Source organism: Mesocricetus auratus, unplaced genomic scaffold (genome assembly GCF_017639785.1).
Source record: "Mesocricetus auratus isolate SY011 unplaced genomic scaffold, BCM_Maur_2.0 Super-Scaffold_100007, whole genome shotgun sequence".
Classification (NCBI taxonomy): Eukaryota; Metazoa; Chordata; class Mammalia; order Rodentia; family Cricetidae; genus Mesocricetus; species Mesocricetus auratus.
The window spans coordinates 10,645,533-10,659,367 of NW_024429191.1; the positions used below are offsets into that span (position 1 = coordinate 10,645,533).

The 13,835-nt window shown below is 51.3% G+C and overlaps 1 protein-coding gene, 1 long non-coding RNA gene and 1 other non-coding gene across 6 annotated transcripts; 2 read left to right on the forward strand and 1 right to left on the reverse strand.

Moving 5' to 3' along the window:
- Nucleotides 1-518: 518 nt before the first annotated feature.
- On the reverse strand, nt 519-7,043 carry Mcrip2 (MAPK regulated corepressor interacting protein 2). Of its 4 annotated transcripts, none has more exons than XM_013121577.3 (6): nt 6,886-7,043; nt 6,677-6,806; nt 3,436-3,536; nt 1,434-1,561; nt 1,101-1,202; nt 519-792 (listed from the first exon to the last, which is right to left on the reverse strand). In XM_013121577.3, the coding sequence occupies exons 2-6, from the start codon at nt 6,758-6,760 to the stop codon at nt 617-619; spliced, it is 591 nt and encodes a 196-aa protein (XP_012977031.1). In that variant the 5' UTR covers nt 6,761-6,806; nt 6,886-7,043; the 3' UTR covers nt 519-616. The 4 variants fall into 4 exon arrangements, with proteins under 4 accessions (XP_012977031.1, XP_012977032.1, XP_012977033.1 ...); XM_013121579.3 differs by having other exon boundaries at nt 649-874; XM_013121578.3 differs by lacking the exon at nt 3,436-3,536.
- On the forward strand, nt 3,389-5,251 carry LOC121141268. Its single transcript, XR_005878135.1, has 2 exons — nt 3,389-3,524; nt 4,762-5,251. It is a non-coding gene; the product is annotated as an uncharacterized LOC121141268 (long non-coding RNA).
- Nucleotides 7,044-13,706: 6,663 nt separating the features above from the next.
- Trnag-ccc lies at nt 13,707-13,777 on the forward strand. Its single transcript has one exon. It is a non-coding gene; the product is annotated as a tRNA-Gly (tRNA).
- The last annotated feature ends 58 nt before the right edge of the window (nt 13,778-13,835 follow it).

A 13,835-nucleotide genomic window follows, 5' to 3' on the forward strand; every position in this document is an offset into this window, starting at 1 on the left:
GGCCCCATCACCCTGGTTAAACCCAGCATGACAGGGCATGCCTTTAATCCCAGCACTCTGTGAGTTCTGGGCCAGCCACCTATCTCAAAAATAAAAACAAAGGAGAGTTGGACAAAGTTGTAACTCCTGCTATTTACTTCAAGAGTAGAGAAGATGTGATTACAAGGGAATGCTGCAACCCAGCCTATAATTCCAGCTACTGGGGAGGCAGGAGGATCAAAAGTTCTAGGTTGGTGGCACGTATCTTTATTACCAGCATTTAGAAGGCAGATGGGCTAGCCTGGTCTACACAGAACATTTCAGGTCAGCCAAGAAGAGGAATAAGTAGCAGTAGTGAACAGAAGGCTAGGGATGTAGGTCAGTGGTAGAACTTATACCTCATATGCTTGAGGTCCTGAGTTCAATTCTGAGTATTACAAAGGGTTGGGGGAGTCTAGAGTCTGAGGCTGAGAAAGAGAGGTGGACAGGTGGACCAAACATACATCCCCTGGTTTCCCAAGTCACTGACACTCTAAAAGGCAGTTTCTCAACTTTATTAGCCTGGGCTCCTCTCTGCCAGCCCCAGGAGCTGGTCCCTGAGGCTGGCCCCTGGGCACAGTGAGCAGGATTGTTGAGGTTAGACAGGTTTGGCCTCTGGCTTTGGCAGCTTGGGACAGCCAAGCCAAGGGAACAGGTAGGTGCAAAGTCCAAATGTTGGCACTTCAGGTGTGACCGGCACCCAGCCAGGCCCAAGGTGGACCGGCGCACCATGGTCCTCTTCGGGCAAAGGGTCCACTATGGCAGCATTCCTTCCTGGACAGGTGTTAGGAACAGTTGGTGATTCTAGCCAAGAACTGTTGTGCCCACCACTCGTCCAGGTCAATAGGTACAAAGTCTGCGGGTAGAACGAATCCTGGGCAGTCATGAGGCTTTCCAAACTGGACAGCATCTCTGCCCTCCAGCTGACCACAGCTCCTAACCTGGACTCCAAGTGTAGCACTCAGTGGAAAAGGGGGGAATCTGGCCCAAAACTTTCCTCCCCAACCCCCTAGGGCTACAACCGTGTGGAAAGGTCAAGGTCAGAGGACTCCTAGGGATGCAGGGCTTGAGGAAAGACTCACTCTGCAGCCGAGGATCAGGAGTGCTCTCCACATACTGCACAGGCCGTGGGCCACTCTCATCGGCAGGGCCGCCACCCAGTTGTCGCTCTACCTGCTGCCAGGCTGTGGGGGAAGGGCAGTTAGAATGAACCAGGCCTGATACCCCTCCCACCCCAGAATCCGGTGCCCACTCCAGCCCAGCAAGGAATAGACATGACCAGGCAGAGAGTCAAAGAACAGTCTAACCCTTGGGCTGCTAAGAATCAGGCTATAGTGCAAAAGGGCAGGGCAGAGCCAGGCCCACACTACTGGACCTCTGCGGCCTGAGTCACACACCCCCTGGAACTTTACTACCTTCGGACACAAATCGGACGTTCTCCTCGTGGGCCAGTGTGTAGGTCTCTTGGGTTCCCTCGAGGGATGTGGGTGTGGTGAGGGGCCGCCTGCCATTCACTCGATTGAACACAAGCCTCGGCCCTGGACTGTGAGAGGGTAGGAGAGAGAGACAGTTGGCACAGCCAGGTCCAGGAGCTACTCTGAAGGGTTCAAGAGCAGCCTCAGATACGCACTGCACCTGCACAGGCACAGACCCAAACTAGATCCTTCCTTAACCAAAGAGCAGCTGCCCTCAGCTGCTGTGGGACAAGGCCTCTCTGCTGCAGACCCTGAGCTCTCTCCAGCTCAGTTCATACCTGTAGCCCCTGGGGCCAGGGAAGGTTGGGTGACTGCACGTCAGAAAGAGCCCCAGCTCTCCTACCAGACCTTTGCAGGGCAGCACAGAGAACTCCACCTCTGCACTCCTAACTCCTCACCCACAGAGTGCTCCTCTAACTCCTCACCCAGAGTGCTCCTCTGCACTCCTAACTCCTCACCCACAGAGTACTCCTCTGCACTCCTAACTCCTCACCCACAGGGTGCTCCTCTAACTCCTCACCCACAGTGCTCCTCTAACTCTTCACCCACAGAGTGCTCCTCTAACTCCTCACCCAGAGTGCTCCTCTGCACTCCTAACTCCTCACCCACAGGGTGCTCCTCTAACTCCTCACCCACAGAGTGCTCCTCTGCACTCCTAACTCCTCACCCACAGGGTGCTCCTCTAACTCCTCACCCACAGAGTGCTCCTCTGCACTCCTAACTCCTCACCCACAGGGTGCTCCTCTAACTCCTCACCCACAGAGTGCTCCTCTGCACTCCTAACTCCTCACCCACAGGGTGCTCCTCTAACTCCTCACCCACAGGGTGCTCCTCTAACTCCTCACCCACAGAGTGCTCCTCTAACTCCTCACCCACAGAGTGCTCCTCTAACTCTTCACCCACAGGGTGCTCCTCTAACTCCTCACCCACAGAGTGCTCCTCTGCACTCCTAACTCCTCACCCACAGGGTGCTCCTCTAACTCCTCACCCACAGAGTGCTCCTCTGCACTCCTAACTCCTCACCCACAGGGTGATTCTCTAACTCCTCACCCACAGAGTGCTCCTCTGCACTCCTAACTCCTCACCCACAGGGTGCTCCTCTAACTCCTCACCCACAGAGTGCTCCTCTAACTCTTCACCTACAGGGTGCTCCTCTAACTCCTCATCCACAGAGTGCTCCTCTGCACTCCTAACTCCTCACCCACAGGGTGCTCCTCTGCACTCCTAACTCCTCACCCACAGAGTGCTCCTCTAACTCCTCACCCACAGAGTGCTCCTCTGCACTCCTAACTCCTCACCCACAGGGTGCTCCTCTAACTCCTTACCCACAGAGTGCTCCTCTAACTCCTCACCCACAGAGTGCTCCTCTGCACTCCTAACTCCTCACCCACAGGGTGCTCCTCTAACTCCTCACCCACAGAGTGCTCCTCTGCACTCCCAGCCAGGCAGGCTTCCAGGAGCCTGGTTTTAACCTCTGCCTTCTCAGAACTCTAGTCCATCCCCACCCACCGGGTACAGACACCCCTTCATTCTAGAGATGCCCCCACAGACCCAGTAACCTCAATGGACAACCCCACTGTTGGCAAACAAACCACACAAGGATGGATCGGGATTTGCCCTTCCCTCTCCCTGGCTGGTCCCAGGCCCCAGGGAGATGAGCACAGAATGCTGGGGAGGGTCCACTCCTCAAGGCAAGAAAAAGGGGGCAATTTGAATGAGATGCCCCCACCATGGCCCTGTGCTGCATTCTATATTCAGGGGTGAGGAGTGGTTGAGCCCCTCCCAGCCAAGCAGGCCCAGGGCAGGGCAAGAATGTGCCATCCCAGTTGACTGGCTGGTGGCAACTGGCCAAGCCCTGTGCTCATGAAGCCTGGGGTGGGGCCATGGAGGGAATAGGGCCGCACCTACAGTAGGAGGTGGGAGCCGGAGTCCTGGGCTGCACCTGCCACTCCGCCAGGCACTCGCGGTCCCGGTAGGCCTGCTCGCCTTCCTGGGCTCAGGTGGCCCACGCCGCTCTGGGTTCCTCCTCAGGTGAGAGGGGCACTAAAATAAAGAGGAGGGTCTTGAGGGGCACAGGGTCCTGCCAGTAGGGCTGGCAGGATCTGGTGGTTATAGAAAATCTTAGATGTGCAGGTAGGGACCACAAGGAGACAGGACTCCTCCCAGACCCATTGGGTACCTGAGGTTTTGGTAAACCAGAGGGCATGAAGGCATTCTTAATGGAAACCCCCCCTTTGCTTGCAAACACCTACACCCCAAAAGGGTTCAAATGATGAAAACTTGAGGGCTAGACATGTATATTTTTTGTTTTGTTGAAGCAGGGTATAGACTCCAGAAATCATCCTAAGTACCAAGATACAGGTAGGTGTGTACTATCATGCCTACCTGGGGCTTACTCTGATTCTTTTTTTTTTTTTTTTTTTTTGGTTTTTCGAGGCAGGGTTTCTCTGTGGCTTTGGAGGCTGTCCTGGAAGTAGCTCTTGTAGACCAGGCTGGTCTCGAACTCACAGAGATCCGCCTGCCTCTGCCTCCCGAGTGCTGGGATTAAAGGCGTGCGCCACCAACGCCCGGCGATTCTTTTTATTTTTTAATAATTTATTTTTATTTTTTTTATACATTGGTGTTTTGCCTACATAAATGTCTGTATGAGGGCATCAGATCCCTTGAAACAGGAGTATGAGACAGTTGTGAGCTGCCATGTGGGTACTGAGAATCGAACTCAGGTCCTCTGGAAGAGCAGTCAGTGCTCTTAACTGCTGAGCCACCTCTCCAGTCCCCTTACTCTGATTCTTAACAGATGGAAATCCCAGCCAGGGGCTGTGAATAGTAATAGATCAAGGTGGTGGCCCTGCCCCAGAGGGCAAGGGCTACAGACCCAAAGCTAAGCCCCGCCCCGCCCCTGCTTGGAGGCCATGGTTATGTAAGACAAGCCTCTGTAGGGGAAAGGGCACCAGTCCCAGAGTGCACTGTACCCACTCCTGGAGACAGTGACCACAGTGCCAGGTCATAGTGCCCCACAGACCTCCTCTCGTGTACTCTCCTACCCCCTCAAAGTGACTGGTCATCCATTTTTCAGACTGGGAAGAGAAACTTCCTGCCTGTGTCACACAAGGAAGGGGGTCAATCCAAGATTTAGCATTATTCTGACCCCAATGCTCACAACTCTTCCGCCTAGTAGTCCCTGAACATTCCTCCATCTGCTTCTGGGGGGCAGGTAATCATAGTCATATGGTCTCATCTTGAGTCTCTCCCATCTGTCTCTTGCCAGGAGAAAGACTGTCACAGACACCATATGACCATCATCATGGCAGCACCCATACCCAACTATGCAGTGAGCTGGAAGATTGGAGCAGCAGGAGGATGACCAGTGCCTCCCATGTTCCCTCCTCCTAGAGCTGGCCAGAGAGAGATGGTAGCCGAGGAAAGCTCCAGGAAAAACAAAACAGGGAAGGTGGTGGACACAGGCGAATTTGAAGGGTGGCCTTGAAAAGATGCAAGGTTAGATGTCGATGTATTTGTGGAAACCCTATTGGAAGTTACTAGTGCAGGGACAAGGAAGGAACAACGCCCCAGCAACCTCAGAGGAAGTAGGAGGGACACCTTGCCCTGTCTCCTCAGCTCCCAGAGTCCAGAAGTACTTGAAGTCAATGTCCCTCAGGCTTCAGGTGCTTTAACTGGCCGCTGATGGGTGACTCAAGGACTCCACATCAGTTTAACTTCCTGTTTAGAGTAAATAGCCAGTGTTGTGTCCCTTGCAACTTACAGAGTTCTGGAGAATGTCACTATCTTGTCCTCCTCCTGGATGCCACAAACCTGTCCTTGCTGTCACCCAACAATGAGGACTTAAAAGGATGTTTTCCCAGGTAAAAGATGGGCTGGTCAACAAGGCAACTCCAGCTCCAGGCTCCCTGTCCGGGTAACCACTTTGTGGTTACACTCCTGTACCAGAGTCCTCCCACAGACAGAAGGGCAATGAGGGCATAAACTGATATCATAGGGAAGCCCCCTAGGCCCTGCTCATCCTGTACACGATAGACCTTTGAACAAGAACTCAACATCCAGGGGCGGTGATGGCACACGCCTTTAATCCCAGCACTCGGGAGGCAGAGGCAGAGGCCAGCCTGGTCTACAGAGCGAGTTCCAGGACAGCCTCCAAAGCCACAGAGAAACTGTCTCGAAAAACCAAAAAAAAAAAAAAAAAGAAAAGAAAAGAAAAAAGAGAAAGAAAAAACAAAACAAAATAAACAAACAAAAAACCTCAGCATCCAGAATAGAGCAGAGGTGCCAACATGCCTCTCTAGCAGGAAGCCCTCAACTCTGCCAGAATATTAAATACAGTCCACACAGGTGTCTCCCACCTATGGCATCTGAAGCCCAGTAGCTGAGAGATTGAGGGGTAGACTCTGCCACACCTACTCTCCAGCTGAGGTTAGTCTAACTGTTGGCCTCCTTAGAGATAGATTATCCTCAACTTGTGCTCCTACTGAGAGCCTAGGGCCCTTAGCTGGTCACATGCCACCTATACCAGAGCCTTGAGCCCAAAAGCCTACATGCCTGCAGAGATCAGGAGCAAAGTCCTGTTTCACAGGAAACAGTAAATTGAGCCAAAGAAGTATAAGGTTCAGCCTTGAAGGAGTGGGATCATTTCCAGGTCACAGTAGCTGAAATCCAAAGTAGCCAGGGCTAACTTCCCTGGGGCCTTGGGCACACCGCTGGTTTGGAAAGTCAGGGAACTGTTGGCTCTGACAGGCCCTGACACCGGCTGGGGAGGAGGGCTCCGGTGCCCCAGGGTGTCAGTGAAGGGCAAGGGACCTGATAAGGCCAAAGGGGAACACGTGCGCTTTTTCTGCAAGGACAGGGCCTGCAGACCTTGAGGGCCAGCGCCTTGGGCAACTTTCCCCAACTTTGACCTCGACCGCTTCCCAAAGGGTTCAAGTTAGCGGCCCACGGTCGCCAGGTCCCTCGATCCCAATTGGGTACCTGTGGTCCTTGACAGGCATGAGCGGTAGGAAGCCCTCGAGGCCCCACGTGGCCACTAGGGTCCACGCACGCCAGCTGGGCCCCAGGAGTAGCCAGCGAGCCGGAGCGCGCGAGCCGCCTGCGCCCCGCCCCCTGCCCGCCAGGACGCGTGGTCCCCAGCAACCTTCTCCAAGGTCACCCTCGTGCCGGGCGGCCCCGCTCACCTTGCCAGTGGCCAGGGTCCCTGATACTGTGCCGAGGACTGCTCGCGCGCGGGAAGCGCGGTCGGCGGCGCGGGCTGCCGGCATTTCAGGAGTTCGCTGAGTCTGCTCTCTACCTGCTGCTGTGTGGGACCTGCGGGCCGGGCGGAGGGCGCGTCAGCCGCCGCGGGCCAGGGGTCAGGACGTCCCGCCTGCCCGCCCGCCCTGCGCACCTGTGCGGCGCTGCGCAACCAGCTTGCTGGGCCCCTTGGTGATGGTGTACATGGTGCGCCGTACCGCCTGCCCCTGGCAGCGGTTAGATCAGGCACCCTCCACCAGCTTCACTCTGCGGTCCCTGGGGCACGGCCCCTTTAAGGACCCAGGACAGACGGGGAGGGGCGGAGCGACCCACACACGCCCCCTGCCCTTAAAGGGACCGCGCCCACCTGGTAGCCTTTTCAATCCTTTAGAAAATTGGCTAAGACGCTAGATTTGAGCCAGAGGTGGGATACACTCACCAACGAGTAAGCCAGAATGTAAGCCATCTTCAGATATGAGCGCGCGCGCGTGCGTGTATGTCTGTGTGTGTGTGTGTGTCTGCCTGCCTGCCTACCTGCCTGCCTGCCTGCCTGCCTGCCTGCCTGCCTGCCTGCCTGCCTGTCTGTCTGTCTGTCTGTCTGTCCGTGTCTGGTATTTCTGGTGAGGGAGGCTTTTCGAGTGGGGGAGGGACTTCTGTGTACTAGCATAGTTCGCTGAGCTAGAGACCCTGTGCAAACTCTGAAATCAACAGTATTTCCGCTCATATTTGAGGTCCCTCAGCCAAGTGCTTGGACAAGCCTGGGTTGATGGGGATCACCGTTGTCTTGGATCTGCTTACAATTCATGGTCTAAAAGAAAAAAAGGTTTGTTTAAGTAGAATGAAGTTCTATGATTTTCCCCAGGGAACAAGAGGAATATCAAGGCTTCCCTGCAGGTAGCCTGAGAGACCAAGACCCAGAGAAAGACCAGAGGGTATAAAACTCAGGGGGTACCCAGCCCTAATGCACTAACTTTCTCAAAGTTATGTCCTGAGCCTTCCTGGAGGTGGCCCCTTTTGTCAACTGCTGGGAAAGCTTAAAACCTGGTCCCATTCAGGTCTGTAGGGAGAGTCATAGGGTTTCCCAGTGTACCACGATGGAAGGAAAACTCCCAGCATGGGTGGAAACAGCCTGAACCCTCCAACGGAAATGACCCACATGAAATGAATGTCGAGCTGAGAGCTGTAGAATGAGGGTTTGAAACGTGTCTCCCAAGACTTGGAGAACACTGTGGCCGTATTTGAAAAAGATCAATTTGCTGGCACCAGGGATTGGGGGTCTTTTTGTCAAGTCTTAGGCCACTCAAGCTAGAAGCACAGTGGGGGAGGGGGGAGGGTGGGTAGTTGATCCACCCCATCCCAGGGTACCCCAATCCCAGGGTACCCCAATCCCAGGGTACCCCAAAACACCTATGTGGGTTTGCCAGTGGAGCTCCAGAGGACTTCTACCCAAGATGGCCAAGCTGTTACGATTCTTCCAGCCCAGGGCACTTTGGCTTTGCATTATCCAGAGCAAGCCTGGAGAACAAAAGGCTTCCTCTTCTCCAGCCCAGGGAAGACTCAACTGAGTGTGTGACATGCACTAGGGAGGCATGAAAAATGACTACACAGCTGACATAGGACACAGACAATAGACCAAAGAAAGAATCCCATCCAAGTCTAGCTGGTGAGCCAGTGACTTTCTTGAGGTCACTTACTGGAGCATGTAAGAGCACTTGACCCTCTTGAAGCTGTGTCACTGAAAAGCCCACCGCAGTGTAGGTGACAGCTCCTGAAAGCTGAGTCATTGGACTTGTTCCTTCCCAAGGCTATTTCAGAGACTCCTCTCTTGCAGCAGTTGGCTCCTGATTGTACAGCCTTTGGGGAGGAGGCTTTCCCGAGCTTCACAAGTCTCAAATTTCCTTTGCTTCTTGAGTCTTAAGAGCTTTCTTCATCCAGGAGTGAATGTTTCAATCTCCAGGATCGAATACCAGGCCTGTGGCTGCAAAGGCTAAGTGGGGATATGGGAAGAGGTTGCCTATCCTCCCCACCCCACCACACCCCATCCCCCAAGCCCTGCCCCTGTCCAGGGAGTCAAGGCCTGAATATGTATGGAAAGAAAGGGCCATTTCCTAGCTAAATTTGTTCATTCCTATTTCTGAAATGCCTGACCTGCCCCCACTAGCCACCAAACTGCCAGTCCCTTCAAGGCCACTGTAGCCTGAATCTGATGGCCTTGAGCATGCTGCTCTTAATCACTCATTCACGGTAGGGAGGCAGGATAGGATACTGGGAGCTCATGTAGGATTTTGCAGGTTCCTCTGGACTGACAGCCACACTCAGGGCAGGGGCAGGAAGGATCAGTTGGATCAGAATGAAGCACACACAGTAAAGGAGGTACAGGCCCTGGTGTTGGGCGGAGGCACACCATACATAACGCTGACAGGAGCTCTCTGGGGACAGGTCCCCGATGAAGAACTTGCAACCGCAACCACTACTACTGAAAGCCTAAAGCCCAGCTTCAAACAACATCAATGGAGAAACTAGGTCTTTATTTAAATAATTGTTGGCCCGAACTAGAGGACAAGACATCTAGTCAACAGCTGCATCATAAGTCCAAGGTTGCCAGGCGGTGGTGGCGCATGCCTTTAATCCCAGCACTCGGGAGGCAGAGGCAGGCGGATCTCTGTGAGTTTGAAGCTAGACTGGTCTACAGAGCGAGCTCCAGAACAGGCTCCAAAGCCAGAGAGAAACCCTGTCTCAGAAAAAAAAAATAGAAGTCCAAGGTTGGTGCAGAAGTCCTTAGAAGCGCTCTCAGAAAAAAAGGGCGGCTCTCAGGTGGGCTTGTTCTGAGGCTGGGGTACCGGCAGATGAGACTGGGTTGAGGAAATCTAGTGGTCCCTAGAGGTGGAAGGACACGCTGGAGGGGCAGACAGTCTGTTGGGGGCTAGTCTTCTTAAGCGCACTAGACCCCTGCTGTCTGAAGCCTTGGTGGAGTACCAGCTGTCTGATGGGGGGAGAGTTATGGAAGATCACAGCTAGAGCCGTAAGAGAGATGGAGCTGGATGGATCCTCTATCCCCTGACTATGCCCTTTTCAGAGAAAGACGCAGGGATCTGGTCACCAAGGAGTAGGTATGATAATGAAACAGAGGCTGGAGTCAAAGTCAAGAAGCCAAAGCTGAGGGTATTGATAATGATCCAAACCCTTTATGCTGGACTTCTCATTTCCAGAACTGTAACAAAATGGGTTTGTTTTCAACCACCAAGCTTTGGGGTAATTTGTTACAGTAACTACAGAAGGCACAGTGAGGCATGGAAAAGGGCAGCAGCAAGGTCATGGGGAGAAACCTCAGTGACATTGGACTCTCAGTGGGGTTGAGGATAGTAACTATAAACACATGGGACTGTGCCAGCAAAGAAGCAGAATCCTGCTCAGTTCAGGGCGTGGCGAGACAAGCCACTGGTAGTGGAGAAGTGTAGTGGAACTAAACACTTACTCAAGTGTTGCCCAAGCCCTGCTCTAAGCCGTACCCCAGGACAATAGCAAACAGGTAGAAGTGGCCCAGAGAGGGGAGCCAGGACAAAGGCCAAAGCAAGGGGAGTGTGGGAGGACCAGGGTATTTTATGTTCCTAACACAACACAAAATCCAGGACCTGATGCTCTGGGCCTTGATAATTTAGTAATGAAGATAAACTCATTTGGAAAAGCCAAAATCAGCTCCAAGAGCTGACACTTCCGATCTCAACAACTAAGCTCCCCATGGCTACAGGGTCCAGACCATGACCAGCATCAAACACTCAGGCTTTCCAGGACTTAGGTGCCCTCACAGGCCAACTGCAAGCAAAGCCTCCTGATCCATCTGATGACATCTGTGCCAAGTACTGACTTCAGTACTTAGGGAAAGTGTTGGCCCATCCGACATCCAGCCCAGAGCAGTGACTCCTGCAGAAAGGTATTAACCAGAGGCCAAGAACTCTTAAACATTTTGTTGGGTACCATTTAGCTTCACGGGGGGAGGGGAAGCAGGAAGATAAATCTCAGGCTTGTCCCTGTCTGTGTCCTAATCCAGCCCCCCCTCCCCTTAGCCAGTGCCTAGAGAATTCCATTTGAAGTTTACATAGCTCCCTGGCTATCACAGGCCCTCTTCCTGGGGTTTCCCTTGATACAGGGAGTTCAGAACGGTGTTGGAGGAGAGAAAAGGCCATCCTCAACCTCTCCTAATCTTGGACATTCAGAAGACACTAACACCACACTCCTCTGGCACCTCAAATAAAATCCTACGAGGAATCTATAGAAAGGTAGACCAGGTAATCGAGATTAGGGCAGTGAAAGGGAGAGCCTGATGCAGGCTCAGTCAGGGTCACATTCACATCCACCTATTAGGGGCTGCTCAGAGTTAGGTGCAGGGCTGAACTTCAGGACTCTTCTGTAACAGGCCTTTATTAGGACTGCCAGCTTCCAAATAATGACACAGAGAATTTTTATTAATTATGAAACTTGGCCTTAGCTTAGGCTTGTTCCTAACTAGTTCTTAAAACTTAAATTAACCCGTTCATATTATTCTATATTCTGCTAGGTGGCTTGTTACCTTGCCTCAGTACCTTATGCCTGACTTCCTCCATGTGTGACTGGTGAATCTCCAGCTTCAGATTCTTTCCCAGAGTGCCTATCTCTGCCCAGAAGCCCCACTTATCCTCTCCTGCCCAGTTATTGGTTGTTCAGCTCTTTTTAAACTAATCATAAGGTGTCTTAGGCAGGTGAAGTAAAACAGAGACACATCTTTACACAGTGTACAAAAAACGTTATCCCAAAACCTCCCTCTTTTAGTCCAATACAAAGCTCTTTCTCTAACATTAATGAACTATATATAATAAAAACAATTGTTAGGTAAGAAAAACATTCACAATGCCCAGTCCATTTGTATTTGGCAACTTTGAAGAAAGTACTCTATTATCTATCCTATCTGGGTGAGTCCAAAGTTTTGTACCTAAATCACTTTCTATTACAAATTGTATTACCAACTTAAGATAAACAGCTTAAGCTTTTATGTCTCTCAACTTTTATAAACTTTACATCACTTTTGTGAGTTTATTTTCTGAATTTAGTAACAAGGAAAACTATAAAACTATTAACTGTCTAGGTGGTGGCACATGCCTTTAATCCCATCACTCAGGAGGCAGAGGCAGAGGCAGAAGCAGACAGATTTCTTGAGTTCAAGGCCAGCCTGGTCTACAGAGTGGATTCCAGGAAAGTCAGGGCTACACAGAGAAACCCTTCCTCAAAAAACTAAAAACTAAAAAAGAACCCCCCCCACACACACACATAAAAAACCCACAACTATAACTATTTAGACTTCAGCCCCATCACAGACCTGAGAAGGATAAAATATTACTTGAGTAAACAGGAAGTACAGAGCAAGCAAAAGTGCCTACCACCACCACTCTGCAACAAAACTTCTAATGAATGTGTTATTACAGATGCTGACCCAAAATGGCAGACTTGAATTTGAGAGGTCCCTAGGGTGGTTCCCAACGAGGGATTACCTTGTTTGTCCCTTGTTAATCTGCATTCATTAGTCCAGTGCTGGCCTTTGCCACACTTTCTACTTACTAGGGAAGGCTGGTGTTTTCTTTTTGAATTATCCCTAAAGAAACACTGTTTCTGGGAATGCCTTGCCTATAATCCCTTTTGAATTGACCTTGCTTGCCAAGGTAGAGGCAGGTGGATTTCTGTGAGTTCAAGGCCAGCCTGGTCTACAGAGTGAGTTCCAGGACAACTTCCAAAGCAACACAGAGAAACCTTGTCTCCAAACAAACAAACAAAAAACCCAACAACCCATGAACAAAAAAGGACCTAATCATCCTTTTAAAAGCATTCTGGTTGGGCAGTAGTGCTGCACGCCTTTAATTCCAGCGCTCTGGAGGCAGAGGCAGATGATGTCTGTGAGTTCAAGACCAGTCTGGCCAACAAGAGCTACAGCCTCCAAAGCCACAGAGAAATCCTGTCTCAAAAGAAAAAAAAAATCTAAGTTAGCATTTTCAAAAGCCAAGGATTCAGGGGGGATGGATATATAAATAAGAATGTTCCTAAAATTAAAAAAAAAGGAGTAAAAAAAATTCTGAATTAGCATTTTCAAAAGTCAAGGAGTCAGGGGGATGGATCTATAAATAATAGTGTTTCTAAATAAAAAAAAAGAGCCAAGGATTCAATTAATATTTGACTTTTGGATTTGATACTGTTTTATTTACATCTGGGGTCAATCTTTTCAAAAAATCAGTGAAGTCTTCTTTTGGGTCTTGTATAGTTTAAGTAAATGGTTTAGACCTCTTTCCAGATTATTCAACCATAATCACTCACACCCCTGGCCACCCTGCTGACTGGACACACTTTGGACCAACATCTCAACAACAACCCCAAGCAACCCATGTAAGCTTTGAATTAGCTACTGACGACCGGCCCTGGACGACTGGGGTATTTCTTTTAAAGAAATTCCAGACACTCTGAGACATGGTTGCCCCCGACAACCCGAGCCCGCGAGCCAGTTGATGACCAGCAAAGTAAGTACCCTTGTCTGCACACTCGTCGCCTCGCGTTTCATTTCACTTGTCATTGACCGCTTCCTGTTATCTATCCGTGGACCTCGAGCTGGTGCCAGCTGTCTCAGCGTCACACAGAGCCCATCTGAGCCCCAGCTGTCCTAGACGTGGAGTCCTGCGTCTAGGACCCCAAAGCTCCACTCTGTCGCCACCCATTACGACCACGCCCTCAAGGTCTGACCGCTGCCTCTTAGCTTCCATGCTACTGCCATGGTTTTCACGGAGCAGAACTAAATCCTGGCTGTCTATAAACCTCGCGTTCCCCACCTTTTCTCCTTTCCTGCAAACCCTTGTCAACTAAAAACTGCAGCGCAATAGAAAAGACACATGCACAATACGCCTGTAGTGGCCAGTGTACGTCACAGTTCGTATAGCCTGTGGACGAGGAGAAGTCTCAACAGCGCCGCTGGTGTAGTGGTATCATGCAAGATTCCCATTCTTGCGACCCGGGTTCGATTCCCGGGCGGCGCAGTTGCTTTCTGTTTTTGGTTTTTTTTCTGTTCATCTCTGAATACCTTGTAATCTTAAC